General features: G+C 34.5%; 3 protein-coding genes across 5 annotated transcripts; 2 read left to right on the forward strand and 1 right to left on the reverse strand.

The window, feature by feature from the left end:
- The first annotated feature begins 1,552 nt into the window (after positions 1-1,552).
- LOC21394510 lies at positions 1,553-2,712 on the forward strand. The gene has a single exon (XM_010105348.2). The coding sequence runs from the start codon at positions 1,774-1,776 to the stop codon at positions 2,572-2,574; it is 801 nt and encodes a 266-aa protein (XP_010103650.1). The 5' UTR covers positions 1,553-1,773; the 3' UTR covers positions 2,575-2,712.
- Positions 2,713-12,165: 9,453 nt separating this feature from the next.
- On the forward strand, positions 12,166-16,242 carry LOC21394511. Of its 2 annotated transcripts, none has more exons than XM_010105349.2 (7): positions 12,166-12,563; positions 12,681-12,786; positions 13,202-14,308; positions 14,595-14,657; positions 14,750-14,970; positions 15,549-15,667; positions 15,903-16,242. In XM_010105349.2, exons 1-7 carry the CDS (start codon positions 12,495-12,497, stop codon positions 16,009-16,011), a joined length of 1,794 nt encoding a protein of 597 aa, XP_010103651.1. In that variant the 5' UTR covers positions 12,166-12,494; the 3' UTR covers positions 16,012-16,242. The 2 variants fall into 2 exon arrangements, with proteins under 2 accessions (XP_010103651.1, XP_024026040.1); XM_024170272.1 differs by having other exon boundaries at positions 13,304-14,308.
- Positions 16,243-17,061: 819 nt separating this feature from the next.
- Positions 17,062-20,890, reverse strand: LOC21394512 (U-box domain-containing protein 62). Of its 2 annotated transcripts, none has more exons than XM_024170262.1 (8): positions 20,183-20,890; positions 19,686-20,037; positions 19,474-19,555; positions 19,183-19,240; positions 18,579-18,667; positions 18,279-18,374; positions 18,127-18,197; positions 17,062-17,560 (listed from the first exon to the last, which is right to left on the reverse strand). In XM_024170262.1, exons 1-8 carry the CDS (start codon positions 20,682-20,684, stop codon positions 17,437-17,439), a joined length of 1,374 nt encoding a protein of 457 aa, XP_024026030.1. In that variant the 5' UTR covers positions 20,685-20,890; the 3' UTR covers positions 17,062-17,436. The 2 variants fall into 2 exon arrangements, with proteins under 2 accessions (XP_024026030.1, XP_010103652.1); XM_010105350.2 differs by having other exon boundaries at positions 19,686-20,055.
- Positions 20,891-21,114: the final 224 nt, after the last annotated feature.

The following is a 21,114-nucleotide window of genomic DNA, read 5'->3' on the forward strand; positions in this document are numbered from 1 at the left end:
TAACTTCAGTGGAAAAAAAAAAGTTTATAGGGTTTGATTTATAAAAGTGAATTATCAGTAGGTATATGTTATTCAGCCTTTAAATTTGTATAAAAATTGTTTATTCAACCGACTTTTTTACTTTAATATCATTTGTTCAAATCCAACTGATCTTAAAGACCAAAAAGAAAATAGTGCAAGTAAACTCGTTTTTTCTTCATTTATTTTTGTTTTCCATCACTCTCATATTCTCTCTCCTCTCTATAATATAATAATGATCATCCTCTAATCATTACAGATGTGATTTGCCCAAATTATAATTAATAATCGTTATGTTCAACTTGCCGCCGATACGACTGTACCATCATTCGATGACGTGGCACTATCTTTTACGCAATTACGAATCGTTTAAGAAAATTCTGAACCAGAAAGGACATTGATTTGCCCAAATTATAATTAATAATCGTTATGTTCAACTTGCCGCCGATACGACTGTACCATCATTCGATGACGTGGCACTAGCTTTTACGCAATTACGAATCGTTTAAGAAAATTCTGAACCAGAAAGGACAGCATATGTCAGAATTTTTTATTAACATGTTGACGTGGCATTAATCAGCTGACGTGTAAACGGGTTCTTAATTTATTGGTCAGGCTTTACACAGAGCTGAGGCTTAGGCCGTGGTAGCTCACGAATTGCATGCACTTTCCACGTGTTTGCACGCGCTTTGTTGTTTCTACAAAATTCCCGTCGCCAAATGGGACCACTTACATATGTCACAATTTATTTATCAAAAGTGTGCGCTATTCGATGTTGACCACAGTTTGGTTAAAAGTTTTGACCGTTGATCTGGTCAAGTCACCAGAATGGGCAGCTAGGATTAAAAGAGCAACTCAATTATACGCGCTTGACAAGCTCGCGTGTAGCTCGTGCAAGAACTCGTTGGGCACGTTCTGCGTATCCGCTCGTGCACTAACGTGGCTGGCTTGTAGCCTCCCCATTTCACAATCAGATTTTTATTTTAAAAATAATAATAATTGTTTTAAAATCGAAACCTTTTTGTTTTTTGAAAATGAAACACGATAGTATATGTTTGAGAAGTGGAAATTCCCAAATTTATCGTCTTTAAATTTTAAAATTTGGAGTATTTAATATTTATCAAGTTTATCTAAAAGCAAAATAATTTTCAGTTAAAAAAAAAAAAACTAGAGTACTTGAGTAAAAAGGAAATATTTTAGTATTTTACAGATCGCACTCCAGCAAAAACAGGTTTGTTTTTCCTTTTTTTTTAAAAAAAAAAAAAAAAGAGGTTTGTTTTTATTTTCACTAACAAATTAATCACCGTATAAAGTAATATCTTTAGCTGACGTGGCGGTTGCAACTTAAAAACAAAAAAAAAGAGGTTTGTTTTTATTTTCACTAACTAATTAATCACCGTATAAAGTAATATCTTTAGCTGACGTGGCGGTTGCAACAAATCATAGTTCCTCCCAACCGCAGAGAGTTAGATCCGAATCAGAATTTCCTCGTAGCTACTTCACACGCCCTTTAAAAGTGAGATCACATATAGATACAAATAATATATAAATCACATTTACGCAGCAAAAGAGACCTTCATGGTTATGGAGTAGAAGAAACATCTCACTAATCCAAAATCTCAACCGTCCAAAAAGTTCATCATTTTCTTTTCTTCTACTCCACAGCTTCGTATATATTATTCCAACAAGAATTCAATCGAAAACCGTTTTCAGGATAAAGGTAAAGAAAAACCAAGAAAACCGTCTGACGCTCTAATGGCGTCGTCGGCGAGCGTTCGCTGCGGAGGCAATTGCAATCTCCTGGATCGCCGACTCGGCAATGTCCAGAATCCGTCGAATCAGAGCGCTCGATCATGTTCTTTGATGATCCGAAATAACGGCGCCTATTCATCCGGATGTAGAAGAGGAAGAATCATCTCGGCGACGATGACGATGGAGAGGAAGAGGAACGCTCCAGCGCCGATGTTTCCATTGGAATCGGGTGATGTGGAGAGCGGAAGAAGAAGCGGCGGAGGCGCGGAGGCGGTGGCGTACGAGAAGCTTGACGAGTGGATGAGAGAGTCGGTGGTGGATATTGTCAAGAATCTCCGCGAGGCGCCGCTGATGGTCCAATTGTACGGAAAGAAGGACGAGAGAGGCCAAAACGACGGCTTATCTGGGAGGATGGTGATGCAGAAGGCGGTGGCGGAGGAGCACTGGGATGTGGCGATGGGGAAGTGGGAGGCAGGCGACTCCCCGATGCCGGAGGGGCTTATATTCGTGGAGAAGCTCGCGGAACAACAGCAGGAGGAGGAAAACGACATCGGAGAAGCCGAAGCGGACGGCGTCACGAGAGCGTGGGGGGTGGTGATACAGGGCAAGGGCGCGGAGTGCCCGCCGGCGTGTTATTTGCTAAAAACCAGCACCGCCATGGCTGGGTCGGGTTTCGGTGTCGGGTTGGGATGTACTCATTTTTGTTTGGTCCGGGTTAATGGGTTCTGGGAGACGGCCGAGTCTCAGCTCAAGAATTGTTGGTTGCTGCAGGCCCAGGCCCGTAATAAGGCCCAGGGCCAGTGATTGAATTGTAGATTGATATTTTCCTTTATTCATCATTACTCAATCCATTAATGTTGGATTCGTTTCGATGATCTTGCCTTAAGGATGTACATAGGATTATCAAACCCTTGTATAAAAAATTTGATTGCTGGTGATAAATTGGATTTAAATTTTTATGTCTCTTTTCTCAATCTTAGGCTCTCAGATTTATTGCTTACACAGTCTATCAGTCGAATCCTGAAATAAAGTTTATGCCCAAACTTATTTCTTTCAGTTTTTTTAATATATATTTATTTTCTTAAAGGTAGTAGAGAAAATACACAGACTTAGTAAGTGACTTAAAACAAGTAAGGATTAAATTTATGAATAGTATTACGATATCAAAGTAATATTTAAAAAAACACACAATACTAAAGTGATCTTTTCCCCTAGATAAATTACACATTTCTCCCCTAATTATAAAGTTTTGTCACAAAATATCTCCTAAATTTTAATTTTAGCTTTTTTTTTTCCGAACTTCAACAACTCTTAAATTTTTATTTTTGTTATTACTGTTGACCGCCATTGATGAACTTCCAAGATTTTTTGAATCAAGTAAAATAAGAAAAAGTTACTGCATGATTGCCCTTTTGTGTGACTAAATGAGGAGGAGCTAACAGAGTAATTTTGTACTAAAAAGGGTTTAACGACACTCACTATTTCTCTAATACGTGTTAATTCTGTTAAAAGTCTTAACATAAGGATTTTTTTTTTTGCAATTTTTACATTTTATGTGACATTTCCACCAAAAATTTAATTGAGAGAGAAAATTTACTAGAATTGTTAAAGTTCAAGGAAAAAAAAAGTTAAAATTACAATTCTGAGGGAATTTTGTGACAAGGTCTATAATTCGAGGGATAAAATGTGTAGTTAAACTATTCCCTAACTAGTAACGTTTCTCGACATTTAAACAATGACAGTTGTTATTCTTGACGAAAAAATTTTGTCGCGTTAAAGTTTGTTATACTTATTTTAGTATTAAGATATCAATTTGAAAATCTTAAGAAAAAATGATTTGAAAAATATTGAATCACACAATACTTTAATTCTATTTTAATAAAAGATACACTCATAAATTTTAAAAAATCAATGAGAAAAAGAAAAGACAAATAATGACTCATTGAAACTAGAGTGTGTATGACTGAAAAGAATATTTCCATAGGATAACAACCACACTATTTACAAGATTCCTATTTATTGGTTAAAAAATAAAATCCACCTCAAAAATAAAATCAAAAGCCTTAAGGAACTAGCCCTTGTGAAGTAATCCTCATGATTAATAAAAAATTGGCTACTCGCGGTCACTTCGTCCCCATGATTAGTAAGTTTGTGTTTGGTTCAATGATTTATGTTATGGTTCGAATCATAATTCGTGACTCATTATAGTGTTTTTTTCACACAAAAAAACACATCTAAATTGAGAATGATTCTGAATCTATCAACTAAACGTCTCATAAAATATTCAAATGATCATTGATCATATCTATCCAGGAAATTCAAGATAATTCGAGATTATATAGGTTAAAGGAAAAGTAAAAGTGTAAAGCCGGTAGAAATATCCAGCTGGACTAAAAAGAAATAGGAGTGGGATTATAATTCTTTTGACGGTGATAAGACTTGTATGTCCTACTCTTTAATCGTCTTTTATTTATTTCTTGTTTTTTGTTTTTTTGATAATGAATATAGACTTGTGTTTGAACTCGAACAGGATTCTGATTGTGTATTTCGACTCAAACACACACTTGGAGAGGGAATTGATACTCTATATAATAGAGGATAACCAATTTTATGAGCACGTTTTCCTTATCAAGGGAGGCTCTATAAATCTAGCGGAAATATTAGGCGTACAAAGCTTTCTTGTTAAAGTTCATGCTTTGCGATTCGATATGCAACTTTTTTTACTGAATATGTTTGGCTTATAAATATTTCTATACGTGATAATATTTAAGAATTCAAAAGCTCATAACTTATAATCGTGTCAACTCGATTATGACCCAAACTCATTTATAATAAACTCAAACCCGCTAATTTTGTGCGGGTTTCAAATCGTGTCGTCGTGTCGCTATTCAGATTGTCAGCTATAATCCCTAACGAGGAAAATACATGGCTAATATACAATGCCATAAATAATAAATTCTTAGAGCTCAAGCTATCAATACCACATGGTAAACGTTTCAATGGCTTTTTCATATGAATGGTTGATAAGTGTCAATAAAAACTACACTGTCACACTTTATAAATCTTATTTTGAGGTAAATAGTGAACCGAGAAAAATTTGTCTTTGGTTCAATAATTTATGTTATGGTTCGAATCATAATTCGTGACTCATTATAGTGTTTTTTCTCACAAAAAAAAACACATATAAATTGAGAATGATTATGAATCTATCAACCAAACGTTTTATAAAATATTCAAATGATCATTGATCATATCTATCCAGGAAATTCAAGATAATTCGAGATTATATAGGTTAAAGGAAAAGTAAAAGTGTAAAGCCGGTAGAAATATCCAGCTGGACTAAAAAGAAATAGGAGTGGGATTATAATTCTTTTGACGGTGATAAGACTTGTATGTCCTACTCTTTAATCGTCTTTTATTTATTTCTTGTTTTTTGTTTTATTGATAATGAATATAGACTTGTGTTTGAACTCGAACAGGATTCTGATTGTGTATTTCGACTCAAACACACACTTGGAGAGGGAATTGATACTCTATACAATAGAGGATAACCAATTTTATGAGCACGTTTTCCTTATCAAGGGAGGCTCTATAAATCTAGCGGAAATATTAGGCTTACAAAGCTTTCTTGTTAAAGTTCATGCTTTGCGATTCGATATGCAACTTTTTTTACTGAATATGTTTGGCTTATAAATATTTCTATTCGTGATAATATTTAAGAATTCAAAAGCTCATCACTTATAATCGTGTCAACTTGATTATGACAAAAACTTATTTATAATAAATCTAAACCCGCTAATTTCGTACAGATTTCAAATCGTGTCGTCATGTCGCTATTCGGATTGTCAGCCATTGTCCCTAACGAAGAGAAAAAATACATGGCTAATATACAATGCCATAAATAATAAATTCTTAGAGCTCAAGCTATCAATACCACATGGTAAACGTTTCAATGGCTTTTTCATATGAATGGTTGATAAGTGTCAATAAAAACTACACTGTCACACTTTATAAATCTTATTTTGAGGTAAATAGTGAACCGAGAAAAATTTGTCTTCCCACTCTATTTCCTCCTCATCTAGAAGATGATCCTTATTTAGTAATTGGCTCAGACAATTCTGAGGAAGAAGAGATTATATTCTCTTCCTGTGAGTATCATATTCATAAAGCCTTATTAATAGAAGCTAACCCGATAGCAAACCCAAATGAATTCACAATTGTAGTGATATTTGGTGAATATTGTGAGTTGGCATTTATTAGATATCCTAAAGACACAACATGGACTAGAATCAAAACGACTTGTGGTCCATTTGATGATGTTTTGTATTATAAGAATCAATTTTATGTTGTAAGTTGGAGTGGTGCACTGTCTCTTTTGACACTACAGACTCAATAGATTTAATTGTAAATTTTTAAACACCTCAATTGTCAGATGTTCAAGGCAAAAGATATCTTGTAGAATCGTACGGAGAACTTTTACAAGTTGAAAGGATTTTTCGTTTTCGTGAAGGGTTTTGTGTGACAAAAAAATTCAAATTTTTCAAATTAAACGTTGAGACAAGAGAGTGGGTTGTGATAAAAAAAAGTTTTGGTGAGGTTGCCTTATTCTTAGGGGATACTACTTCTATATCGGTCTTGGCTTTAAATTTCGAGGGATGTCAACCAAATCATGTATATTTCACACATGATGAAGATAGTATTTATGTTGCAAATACTCCTTATATTTGTGATAAGTAAGAACTTCAAATTGCAGTACACCATAGATTCAGCTGTTCTAAGTAAAATGACTAGTCGACCTCCAATTTGGGTAGTATCCACACTTATGTGTGTGTGTGTGTATATATATATATATATATATATATATATTTTTTTTTTTTTCCCTTGTCGTTAATTTGTTTTTCTTCAAGACATAACCTTTTGCTTTGTCAAGTTGTGTACTTTCTATTAAGCAATTCTAGTAAATATTTGATGAAAAGATTGTGATCTCTAATATATTTAACCACGAAAGCGTTTTTTTGCTAACTTCTCTCTTCCTTTCTCCTTTCTTTTGCCTCCTAAAGAACTTGTTCGATATATTGCCATCTGAAGGAGTCCACTTCCATGGAATTGACTAAAGATGTCGACCCTCAATAAAGTTAGCCATGAACATTGTAGATTCATTCAGAAAAAATTGCGGTGAATGGCCCTTCAAAAGCCTAGATGTCCTTGATTTTATCAGATTAAAAAAAAAATGACTTTTCTTAAAGTAAAAGTTAGAAGCGAAAACAAAATATAAAAGCTACAAATTCCTTACTTCAACAAATAACTTAAAAAATGGATTGATTTTTGTGCAAAGTGATTTTCAACCTTTTAATCTTATTGATTGATATAATTTACTACTTATTAATTATTGATTAATCATTGGTATCAACTCATGTTTAGTTTATCAATTTTCAATACACAAATTTTTAAGAAAGGAATGTTTTACTAATTTTAACAAAATTAAGGACATTACTAAAACTATATTACTTAATTACCTTTTTCTTAATTACCTTTTTGCACATTTAGGATGGCCATGGCCCTTTTCAGCTACTTAATTCAAAGAAACGACCCAACTTTTCATTTTTGTTTTTTTAAATGGCTTCTACTATCTTCCTTTCCCTTCTCTCTGGCTTCACCAATAATTTTAGATCATGATATCTCATTATTAAAACATGCTTATAGCGAATCTAAAATATGTATCGACATTTGGCAATCAATCCATATGATAATCATTATTACTGTTTAAATTAATTAATAATTATGGGCGAATATTTAATGGAAAGAATTTGTAGAATCAATATGAATTTCTATCATGTTCTTTTTAGCATCAGATGGTTTTAGAGTTGGAAATGAACGTCCGGCAAATACCAAGTTCATAAACACAATTCAGCTACAGCTTTTAAAAATCAATGAGAAAAAGAAAAGACGAGTTGTACCAAGGGACTACCACATCGTATAGGGAGGTATAATTGTCAATACTTCTTTCATTTAAAAGAGTATAGAAGGTCACATTATTTAAAGGAAATGAAAAACATATATGACGCTGATGTTAATATTTTTTGAAAATCAAAAAGAAAAAAAAACAAAAGAAAATCTTATGTGATAATTTTTCTCAGCTACTAGTGTAGAATCATCAAATGTTACAGTCTGGACAATTACGAAAAGACTATATTATGTCAAAAAATTAAGAAAGAAATCAAGATAGAATAGAATTTATTATGTTTACCTAAGATTTACAAATATGTGTGTCAAATCTCTGGACTTTCCACGGAGCGGATAAACAGTTTGGGTCTTATTCAGATGTGCTCCTCGGCAATGTTGATGAAAGATCTTCTTGGATGTCAAACTTGCTCGCACAATAATGACAATAAATTTGTGGGCACCAAAGGACTGGCCTGAACTTTTACAACAATTTTTTTTGAAATATATATATATATATATAAAATAAGAACAAATTTATTAAATTTATTTTTAAAGTGCATGAGTTTAATTTGACCTCTTACTTTTTATTAATACTTGTTAGATAATTTATTAATTGGCTTGTCTTTAGCACGTGTCTATAAATTAAAAAAAAAAATAAATAGTAAGTGATCATGATGCAAATTTAAGGATCGAGTTATGAAGAAGAGAAAATGTTGATTGGCTTGATTATGGAAAGGATTGACTTGTGCGGATTTGGTTGACTTTGAAAAGAGATATTATGGGGATTAGATGGATATGTATTTCATGGAGTTGATTTTGAAAGATGATTTGATTGTCATATTTAAATTAAGAGATTTGTAGATTTGTTGGAGATAATGTGCTCATATGAAAAAGTGGAGATCAAGTTTGAGTTTAAAAAGAATTTGTTGCATAATCAATTTGAAGAGATATTTTAGATATATTTGATTTAGAGTGCAAATGGTATTTATCTTGGTGCCTAAGTAGCATATGCTAAGTGATTTGCACGTGCTCTGCAAAATAAAAGAGCAAATTCAGATTGTATACAGTTTGAGTGTTGAATTTTAAAACTCTATTTACGTGGAGATTTTGGACAGAATATTTGAGAAGAACAAGCACAAGAAATTTTGAGAGGAGATAAATGTGAAGATAATCCAAGACAAAATCGTGGAGTATGTCCGGATAGAGAAAATCGGTTAATGAGGAGATATTTTGTAGAGATAATCATATGGTTGTTTTAGATCACATGTGAAAAATTATTCTAACTATTGCTATGTGTAGCATGTGTGTACATGAAGTTTGGAGCGAATATTAGGCTTTTATGTTTTTGAAGTTTTAAAGCAATTTAAGGCTGCCCATATGAAGTGTGTTTTTACAGAGAAAAAGTTGTGTTAGTGAATCTTTGAGTGTTATTGAGTTCGTCTTTTGAGAAAATGATTAGAAGCTTTCAGGAGGAAGCGTACTGCTAGCTGAAGGGATTTTACCGTAAAGTTTGAAGACAAGTGGTGTTCGCTGGATAAGGTCATTAATGAGATTCGACACAGCAGCAACAACATCAAATATGGAGTCTTTGAACGTATAAGTCCGATTAGTGTCTGTAATTCTTTATAACTTAGTAGATTGTTCACTGTCTGGGTGTGGCTCCGCATATGTATGTCGTTTAACTGAACTGCAATACCAACCTTTGGTGTTTTTTACATTCTGCATGGTTAACTTACGTTTATACATTAAAAAGACGCAATTAATCGCCAGTGTTTCATAAAGTGTTACAACACTATCTGGAACACCTGTGTAAAAAACATATCTTTCAATACTTTTTTTACTAATATAATTTGTCTAAAAAAAATATTAATTAACAATAAGGGTAGAAATCTATACCCATGCATTTTAAGGTGTATTTGGCCTAACCCAACTGGAGGTTTGAACCGAGACTGGGCTAACAGTGATAGATTTTAAACCGATCCATTTGATCTGACTCAAACTTATAACTCTATTTACCACAAGAAATAACATATGATAAATATGGCATTTGATCGTTATTTGTTGATATATTTACCTTTTCATTAATTATTACAACTTTTACATTTTTAAATTATTTTAAATTTAAAAATTTACTTTTACAACTTTGAAAACTTAAACATTATAGATTAGAGCACAAATGAAAATAATATATTTCTTAAATTAATAAAAGAAATTATGAAGTAGCAAACTGTAGTCAAAATAAGCACAGCCGACACAGGGGATAGAAACAAAGCCTAATAATAAATCAATCTTCGTGACTGAAGCTTATGTTAGGAAATTACGAATCCTAATAATTATAACAATTATATTGAGACTATTTAATTATAATGGGTTTTTATAAGTGGTCTATTTAGGAAAGTCTAATAAGACTTCTAATTGAATATGAGATAAATGAGTAGATACCTAATGCTTATCTATCAGATTTAATGAGAGCCTATTAGATAATATATAAGAACTTATAGGTTATAGTCCCTAATACATCAAATCATTTGGTCGTTTTCTCTCTTTCCCATCTAGAGAGAAATACCCCATTAAAGAACTCTGGTGATTTGACTGAGAAAGACAATAAATGGTTCGTCAATCATCGCAAATTTTCCGTTAAGTTGTTGATTGTCGCTACTATGGATTCAGGTATGCTTCTTCAATATTATCTTGGTAATTTAACATGATGGTTCTTAGAATTTATGAATATGGTGATTATATATATATTTGTAATTAAAGACTAACAACTTACACTCAAGAGAACGAATAATTAAGGGGTTGTTCTTTTACATTTTTAAGTTACGGTGATTTGAGTGATGATCTTAAGTTGAGTTTGAGTTATAATTTGAGTTGAAATTGTAACTTGAGTTTGTGTTTGGACGTGCACATTTGAGTTATGAGAATCTATTTGAGTTTGTGTTTGAGTGGGTCAAAACTTAAATTTGTATTTAGATAACATTTTAATAAAAACTCAATGGTGATGAAAAATTTTAATAGGGTATATGGGTGGTGTTTTATTCGTCTTTTCATTGTGAATGCATAGAAAAAAATCATCTCAATCAAAATTAAAACGAAAAAATTATGACATTTTTTAAAATAAAAAAATATTATTCATTAACTTGAGTTCGAGTTTATGAACTCGAGTTGAAGGGAAAATTTGAACTCGAGTTTAGCCCCAAACTCGAGTTCAAACTCAAATTTTACAAAAAAAACATGAACTTAAATAAAATTATAACTCAAATTCAAATTTTTTCTGAATTTCGTTGCAAAAGAACAACCCGCCTCATGACATGCAAAACTAGATTACACAACTAGATTACACTAATTATCCCCCTTCCTCACTGGGGTCAAATATGATACTTTTGGATGGATCAGATGTGTGGTTTGTTGCGTTTTAACGTTTAGGGACCAAAACGAGATAAAATTTGTTACTTCAGGACTAGATTTAAACACATGGTATAACCTTACTACTTATGTTTAAATATAATAAAAAAATTTAAAATAGCTTATGAATATCAAAAATCAATCTCACTATAACAATTGGCCATATAATTTTGTAGTATAGTGACGTGATCACTATAATAATAACTGATGTCTTCTGAATTTTAGAATTATTCTCAGTTTGTTATCTGAATTTTAAAAACTCTCACTTTGCTTCTTGAATTTTGAATTGTTTTAACATAACCTTCTCTATTGCAATTTCTAATAAAAATAGATAGAAAAAAAAAATGAGAATAACGCAGTTACGTGGTCTTTCTGTTTAGATTTTTGTTCAAAATAAACATATAAAAATCACATGATCACACTTAATTCCTCTTTTTCCATCTGATTTTAACAGAAATTACAATAAAAGTGGTTAAGTGAGAACAATTCAAAACTCATAGCGCAAAGTGAGAGTTTTTAAAATTTAAGAAGTAAACTAAAAATGACCTTATAGTTCAGGAGACACTGGTGAGAATAATATTAATAACAACTATGACCCTGCCTAGTAACGTTTTTGTTTTTGTTTTTTAACAAACAAAAAAAAAATATATATATATATATATATATTTTTACTGGTTTTTTTTTTCATTTTTTGAAACAAAAACATGTTTGTAACTACCATTTGTTTTTTATTTTTAAAAACAAAACATAAAAAATGCCTTTGGTAACAATAATTAGCCGTATTATTCTTATTTAAAAAAATTGCAATATTTCAATTCTACTCTTTGTTTACTCTACTCTTCAATATTTCGTGTAATTTTTACGAAATTAAAAATAAAAAATGGAGACATTGGCTTGGCACGTCGGATAACTTGGGGGCAAATGAGTTGAGGGAAAAATAGGGCCCAATACAATAAAAATATGTCCCTCCAAAGCATTTGAATTTAAAAAGTCCCACGTTGTTAGTCGCCCCCCATTCTTCATCTAAAAGTAATTATAGTAGTTTAGAGCCAAAACGTTAGCAGACAAACGTTTCTAGGCGCGCTTTTCTCTATTTCTTCTATCTCCACCAAATTCAAAATCATTTCTTCAATTTCTTAATCAAAAACCACGCAGATCTAGCCGCCCGTCCGAACCCTAGTCCCCAAATCCTCTCGATCTTATTCCCAAAACCTTCCAATCTTCTTCGCATCGGCCATTTTCTCCATTCTAGTGCAAAGATTCTTCCTTTCCCGTCCTCGTCTGTTCTGCCCATGAGCCAGATTTTTGGGTTCTCGGAAAAGCGTCAGAGTTGAAAAGTTCTTGTTTTTCGAATTGGGTTTGAAGGATTTTACGTAATGGAGAATCAACGCGAATCGGAAGCCAATTTGGACCGGTCTGTACTGATGCCTAAATCCGATTATCAGGTGGCTTCTTGAGGGGTTTGAGAGAATTTTTTGACGATTTGTTTCTGATTCAATTTTGTGCTGAAGAAATCTTTTCTTTTTTCTTTTGAAAAAAAAATTCTTTTGGGTTTGTGGTAGACGGTGGGTGAGAAGCGGGGCAGCGCAGAATCCGGATATGAACAACAGCGTAGTCCTCGGAAGCGAGTCAAAATGCGAGATCTTGAATCCGTGTGTCGCTCCGACGGTATTTCTCTTAACGCCAATGAATTTCTTGTTTGTTTTTGCTCTACGATTCAAATGGATAGGTAAAAATGTTCATATTTTGCTTAATACAACTAAGTGGATTATATATGCAATCGATAATGACAAATTGCGTAACTTCACATTTCCAATCTATTTAACGCCCTTTATTAGTGGAGACGAACTATTAAGGTTGACAGTGGTCTAAATTAGTCTAGATTAAGGAATTACCGCGTGCTAATCTCTCCAAAGGAAACACGACGTTCTTTTTTTTTTTTTTGGGTAACTTTAGTTTCCTAAGCCCTCAAAGAGAGAGGTTCGTGGCTGCTGATATGGCTTTTGAAACTACACAAATTTTCCTTTTTCTCATCAGCAAATGGTTTTGAGTTTATTGCTTTACTTTCACTATTGCGCCGCAGAAACCAACTCCCATTTACTCAAAACTATGAAGAACAAAGAATGTAGTGCTGAACATGAGTTTGATCAAAAGGATAAGTCTCAACTTACTGAAGTCCGTGTAGGGTTGGATTCAGATGCTTCCCATGCAGAAAAGATTGGAAAGAAGACATTTCCAGGGGTGGCTGATTCTCCCCCTAGACCGCTGGATCTCAACACAGAAATGTGCATTCCCAAAGAAAAGGTTCATGACGATAGCCAGGAATGTTCAAAGAGTTCCGACAAAAGGGAACAGTATACTGAATTTGTAACTTCAAGGGGTATTGGACTCGATCTCAATTCAGAAGATGTTTTCAGTTCAATGAACCAAGATCCATTTTTCCCTTACAAAAGTCACAGTCAGTCGAAACCAAGAGACATCTCTGAGTGTGCGAGCTCGACTGGCCCACTGGAAGAGAACGATCCGATGAGAGTTTGGAAGGAGATGAAGCAAAATGGTTTCCTCTCATCCACGCATGGAGGCGTACCAATTCCAAAGCAACGTGGAAGGAAAAGTAAAAGTGATGTGCTCAAGAAAAAGATGGAGATTGCAAAGAGAGAGCAGGTTGACAGGTTTACAAAGATAGCTGCTCCAAGTGGACTGCTCAATGAGTTGAATCCTGGGATTATCAACCATGTGAGGAACAGAAAACAGGTACATTCGATAATTGAGGCCCTTGTAAGGTCTGAGAGACACGAAAGCAACCAAGTGGGAAACAAACAAACAAGCCATACAAAAAGTGGAACTACAGAAATTTGCAATCGCAAGGACCAGGAGAACTTGAATGATTCTGCTATACAGGGAGTTAGTTCGTCTCACGAAGACAGGCCACCAAACACAGTCTCGTGGGTGAGGCAAGTAAGAGGGTACCCTCCGTCACTAATTAAGTGTCCTGTGATTCTTGAGGGAAAAGGTGTAGAAATTGACCAAACCACAATAGAAAGGTTTTCGCTTAAAACCGGTGCTTCAGAATCTACCCTTGTAAATGAGGAAGATGCATTAGCATTGAAGTTGTCATCATCAACTAAGACGTCTGAGAACGAGAGCTCTCTCTCTAATGAGGATTCGGCATCATATCTTTCAGTCAAGGGTCAGTGTTCAATTTCCTGTTCTTATGTATCGTTATTTCTTCCCCAGTTCTTTCTTTAACAAATTCGTTTTATGACTTATAAAATAACAGAGTGGAAAAGTTGTCAAGGCAATGTTTGGAATCTGACACATTCGATTTAATAATGAACACCAAGGAGGAAAGTTCTGTGATATAAAACTATGTAGATAGAACCAAATAAAGGAATGAATTTCTTTTTGCTCAAGATATGGGACTGAATTTTTGTCTTTAGCTCTACAAGTGGTGTTAATACTTTTATGTTTCTCAGCCGCTACCGTTGCTTCTCAATGGTTGGAACTTCTTCAACAAGATATTAAAGGACGTCTTTCAGGTAAAGCTTCTTTTCTGATTTATTACTATTTTATTCAGGGACAAACATCCTCTCATCTCTTTGATGGAATTTGCTATATGCTGTAACTGCAGCGCTACGACGCAGTAAGAAGAGAGTTCGAGCAGTAATCAGTACAGAGTTGCCTTTCTTGTTATCAAAGGAGTTTTCATATGATCAGGAGAATGATCCCTATGCAATGAAAACTTCAGCAGATGGGTTTTCTAACCGTGCAACTGCAGAAATGCATCGAGCAAGATGGAGCAGACTGTTTGATCAAATGGATAAATCACTTTCTGAAGAAGAGAAACAACTGGTGAGTATCATCAAGTCCCGAAGGACGTTTTTAAAATGATTTTGTTTTTCATACAAAAGTGAAAATGAGATTGTTTTGAGAATCATTCTGAAACTAATTTTGAAATTGTGTTTGGTTCGTTTTTTAAAAGATTGTTTTGAGTATAATAAAAAAAATAAAATCGTGTTTGGTTATAATTACTAATTAATATATTATAACATTGTTGATAAGTACTAAAAAATAAAAACAAAGGGAAAAACAACTTTCAACCGTTTTTTAATTCGTTTACAAAAATATTTTCACTGTTTTTTGTTTTCATTTTCGTTTTCAAATATTTACTAAATAAACACAATTTGCGGACCTTTTTTATTTTCATGTCTCAAAAGGTGTAAAAACGTTTTTAAAAACAATAAAAAAATCAATTCCAAACGCACCTTTAAATTCACAATCTTGGCTTCTCTGGAAGCTTCATTATCTCGCGTATTTTTTTCAGGCACCTCAAAACAGGATTTACAGTTTCCAAGATTCTTGATTCTTTTTGTCTTTATTTTAGCACTAGAAATTTTGTCCATGATGGAATCAATGGTGTTGATTTTCAGGAAAGTTGGTTGAACCAAGTAAAGGAGATGCAAATGCATTGTGAGCAGGGTTTGCAACACATGCACTGGAATACACCGTTTGGCATTCAACACTTGGGAACGTCTGACAGTGACTTCAGGTAAAGCTAGTCCTTCGGGGCATGACATTCACGTCCTGTGATTACAACTTCATGTACTCATGTTGGTCTTAGTCATGGTGCTTGTGAAAGAATCATACTTGAGGGTTTTTTTTTTTCTTTAATAATGTAGAAGGTGTTTTATTTGTATTTATTTTTAATTTTTTTAGGTAGGGTAAAAGGGAAAGAAATTTCTTGAATGATATATTCAAGACTAACACATTATCTTGTCTTGCAGATCACAGAAAATGGACAGCTCAGAAAGAGAATTGGCCGTCAGGGCTGCTGCAGCTTCCATTTATTCAACATGCAACTTCCTTTTGACTGAAAATATATCCTGTTTCTGATTGTCATTACCTAGACTTCCTTTTCAATCCGTCTAATTGAGGGCTTCTTTCCCTCCCCTGTTAACTAACAGTGAGCAAATTGCTGATTAGGCTTCTCAAATGGTAAGGCATTGTTGATTACTGTTTGTACCATTAGACTGAAAGTTATAAATTTTCAAATTTACTTGCCAGCCTTTATTGGAATAGCCGACTGTTCTTGATATGTAACTGTTGAATCAATGGTGATTATTTTTTCCCACTCCTTTTGATTGAATAAACAGTATTATTGGTATGTTTAGTTTATAGGCTTAAACAAAAAATTTAAATAGAAATTCAAATGTTTAAATTTTTATGAGAGAAAACAATGTAGCAAAAAAAAAAAATGTTTTTTCAGTTCTTCAATTTGCATTTCTTTCTTGGTTTTTTTTTTTTTTTTTGCTAATCAGGTTTGGGTTTGAGTTTATATATACTCTTTTTTAAGGGTCCGTTTGATTCGTTAATTTGAGTTGATATTTAATTTTATGTGAGAATTTTTTACTGTAATAAAAAATTACGTGACTGTTCTGAGAGTTTTTTATTATAACAAAAGTCGAATCGGTAAAATAAATAAGATCTAAATTTTAATGTCAACTTTTAAAAAGGGGATAATTCTTGTCTTTTCAACTCGGTACATTTTTCTTGTAATATTTCCCAAAGTCCTAACATGCAAAGTCTTTTATGCATTAAAATTTCAGCGTGATGAATCACTTGTCTGATAAACTGTCACTAAAACTGAGAATATTAGAATCAATTAAGTAGTTAAAGTTTGGACCCAGTTGATAACTGATAATAAAACGCCAAAAGACGAACGCTCCAAATTTCAATCATTTTTGTACGAGAAAAGTACACGATTTACTAGGATTTTGTGCATGTCTTTTATTTATGTCGTTTTAAATAATTGAACACCATCATAAATTTTTATTTTTTCTTTATTAGTTAAACAGTGATTGTTTATTTTTGAATAGAGTGGCATAAATAAATATTTTTAGTTTTTCCCCTCGTTGCATTTGTGCCATACACCAACTTTTGGTCTTAGTAGGTGGTATAGCCGGAAAAAGAAGATTCATAAACATCACCAGCTGCTCCACCAAAAATGAATACGTAATATATTTGAATTTTTTACACGAGCTATACTCAAAATACAATGCTGCTCGGATATAATCATAGATTACAGACTTTGTTCCTACCTAACTCTCATTCTAGGTTTCCACAAAGCAGCTATGGCAAGGCTTCTATAATTTACAAGGCCCTGTACTTCATCACCGTGTTTGCGTTGTAAGAAATGCAACACTAAGAATAAGAACCTATTAGGAATACAGTTAGTAGAAAAGCAACTTAAACGTGGCATGCTTGCAGCAGAGGACGAAAGCCCCAAATCTTTATCACGTTTGTAAGCTGCAGAGCTCCCTAGAGCCAGTTAGGCGCCATCTTGCTCGACATCGGTTTTGATAAGGGGTCATCTGGTACCTTTGCTAGTGATCGATACTGTAATTTGACACTCTCAGCATTATCCAATGTCTTTACCACATACCTGTATATGCAGTTTGTATCATTAGTAAAAACAATCTGTATTATATGATAATGCCTATGCATATATGTTAACAATGCAAAAATGCGAGCTTGAGTTCTCTTTTTGTTGCAACTCGACTATATGACTTTTTTTTTTTTTTTTATAACCTAGGGTATCCAGGCCCCTGCGAGCACCTGACTAGGGATTAAGGGTGTATGTAGACCCTCCTATCCGAACTCACCGGGACAAACAGAGGGAGGTACCCCAAGGGGAATCGAACCCAAGACCTCCCACTTGGAAGGTGAGGTCCCGAGCCACTTAAGCTACCCCTTGGGGGTTATATAACCTCTATTTTTTAAGACAAGAAAAAGTATTGTCGAGTGTAAACCAGTGAGAAAGTCCCAAAGATCGCTTCTTGGTCTGCAGTTTATAGTTTCTACTCTAGGATTAAAAATAGCAACCAGACTTTCAAGTGAAAAAATAAGATGGATAATCAAATATAAATGGTTGAGGTAGAGCAGCAGCTCTGATCAAAATTTTTCAATCTACAAACCAGCACAATTAACTGAGAACTGTAAATGACTAACCATCCATTTAAGCATTGTGTTGTTACAACAGCCTCACGCCCAACAAAGCGCGGCGGCGTCCTCTTGTTCCCCTGGAACCATTTTAACTCCAATGATCAGTTATAACAAGCTATTGAACAAGAATTATAGACCAAGCCTGGAGCTAGCCCAACCTTTATGATGACTCGGTCTGTCACAGCAAACGGAAACTGAACACCTCTGCTTCTTGGTAACTCCATCAGATTTGAGTCGCCACAAACACCCTTGTCCTACAAGAGAGTAAAGGAAAAATTTTTAAAAGGAACGTTAACAAAGGCACTAGACCAGTTGAAGGCACAAGAATGAACATATCCTGACTCCTTGTATGCTGCTAATTCTGATCTGAAACTTTTTTCTTTTTGAAGTTTAGCATGCCTCTGTTATTATCTTCCCATTTTTGGGAATAGCTAATTTCAAACACCAAAATGACATACCTGATCAAATCTTTCCCTCCTCCTCTTGGAAGAGCGATGAAATTGCAACTCTTCTTCCCGTCGAAATGCCTGCACAGCAGCTCTAAGAGCTGCAAATTTTAAAAAACTTAATGAGAATGAGTTCAATGACCACATAACGATTTAATTTGGCTTTGACCTTAATTCTTGCATTTGCATGTTAATTGTCAATATTCTTAAGAGTGATCACAAAATCTTTCATTTAAATTGATCTTTGCCAGCTGCTGAAAGGATTTTATTTTTATTTATTTATCTATTTATTTTTTGCTGCTAGGACTTTTGAAAGAGATGTTTAAAACTCTGCCTTGAACTTTGGCGACCCTACTCCAACACTTGGCTTATCCATTTTCTTTTAAGCGCTCAAAATTCTATGTTATGGCATCCACATCCAAGGGGAAATTTTACAAACCAAGTCCCCTCAACAAAAAGACCTGTTGTCTGAAAACATCAGTATCATTCCATAGGCCACAATCTCAGAGACATTCACAGGCATCCTTGTGCAATTACGCCAAAGGATTCATAAACCATATATTGAACAATTAAGAGTGCATTACAATCATCTCAATTAAAAAGGATAACTACTTACAGAGATTTGGAGCGATTGAGTCTTCTGAAATTGACTGAGAACAAGTGTAGCAAGCTTTCTGAAAGGGAATTGTGAGAAAAAAAAAAAAAAAAAAAATGAAACTTCAGGTTAATAACCACAACCAGAAAAACTCAATAAAAAAAATAAAAACATCTCATCAAACCAAAATTAGCAACATACAGATATCAAATAACACTCAAACAGCAAGCAACTCAAACAAAATCTATCAAGTCCCAGACAAACAAAATCTATCAAGTCCCAGATAAACAAAATGGTTTCCCAGGAGCTCACCATTCTAATAACATGCCGTATTCCCCCACCTCCAAAAGAATGCCCACAAGGTAATATCATTGCGTCATCCATAAGAGCTCCTCTAAATTTCCATAATGTTACACATAAATCAAACTCACATAAATCAAACTCAGAGTTAAAGAAACGCAAATTTTGCATCTTGTTTGCTAATTTCCCACACAACACTACCACGTTTTATCAAGCAAACTTACGTTACAGGATCCGAAAGAATCATCCTCAATGACTCTCCCGACTCGTTCGAGTACGAAACATCTTTTCTCCCACTGAAACCACATCCATTTTCCCCGGCCAAATCCTTTTGCCCTGCAGCAGAGCCCTCTGGCCCTTGAAAATACTGCGAATAATAGCCGTCACTGTCGGTTTCCGCCACGGTGACCGCATTCTGATAATTCCCGAGCCTCCCTTGCTCATCATGATGATGAGGAGGAGGATGATGATGATGATGGCGATGATGATGATTTTCGCTCCGACTAGCCTTCGCATTGCCACTAACCGTTTGCTGCACAATGCCACTCTCTTTCACTATTACATCTCTACTTGATCCTATCATCATATTCACACCTAATATAAACCCACTTATAAATCAAAATAAATAAATATAAACTCACTTACAATCAAACAAAAAATCTTCAAAGTTTCCTTAAAAAAAAAAATCTTCAAAATTGCTTCTTTTTAGAGAATTTCTTACCAAAAGGGGAATGGTGCTGGCTCTGATTCTGATTCTGGTGCTTGGCTTTCCCATTTCCCATTTTGTCCTCGCCATTACCGGCATTATTACCGTTATTGCCCTTGCCGTCGTCATCCCCACCCACCAGTCCTTCATCGACGTCGTCATCATCGTCGTCGACGTCATCTTCATCGTCGTCCTCGTCATCGTCCGATCCGTCGACGCTTGGCGTCGCCGCCGCGCCGTTGCCGTTCCAGTTCCTCGCCTCCGGTGGGTCCCTCCGGTCCTGAGAATCGCCGTAAATACTCCGGCGAAATTCCGCGCCCTGAGGCGCGAAGAATCGCTCGTCGATGAAGCCGCTGAGATCCCTGGTCTTCGGGCCCGAGTCGCCGCCGCCCCCGCCGCCGCCGACTCGGCGCTGAGCCGGTGCGCCGCAGTTGAACCGCAAGGTATCGTCTTGGAAGACCAGGTGCGAGTTCAGCCCGTTCTGCGAGGGGACCAGACCCATGTCCTCCGACGACATTTTGGGATCAAAATTGAAAATTGAAAAAGGATAGGACCTAATTGAGGAAATCGTGCATGATTTAGGGGCTTGCTGAATTGGGAAAATGGAGCTTTGAAGTTTGTAATGGGTTTGTGGGAGTGGAATTAGGGTTTAGAACTCCCATTCTTTTTGTGGGAAAAGAAAGAGAAGATAGTGCAGGGAGGTACTAAATTTAGATTCTCAATTTTCCGAGGGGTTTTCGTGAAATTGTTTGACTTAGATAGACCAAATAGACAACGCTTTATTATTATTATTATTATTATTATTATTATTATTAGAAAATGCTTTAATTAATCTTTCAACAAAAATACTAATTATTCACTCAAAATGATTCCAAGAAAATACTAATTATTTACTCAAAATGATTCTAATTATAATTTTCTCAAACAATACTGATTATAATTAATAG

The sequence above is a fragment of the Morus notabilis genome, unplaced genomic scaffold, assembly GCF_000414095.1.
Source record: "Morus notabilis unplaced genomic scaffold, ASM41409v2 Scaffold813, whole genome shotgun sequence".
Classification (NCBI taxonomy): domain Eukaryota; kingdom Viridiplantae; phylum Streptophyta; class Magnoliopsida; order Rosales; family Moraceae; genus Morus; species Morus notabilis.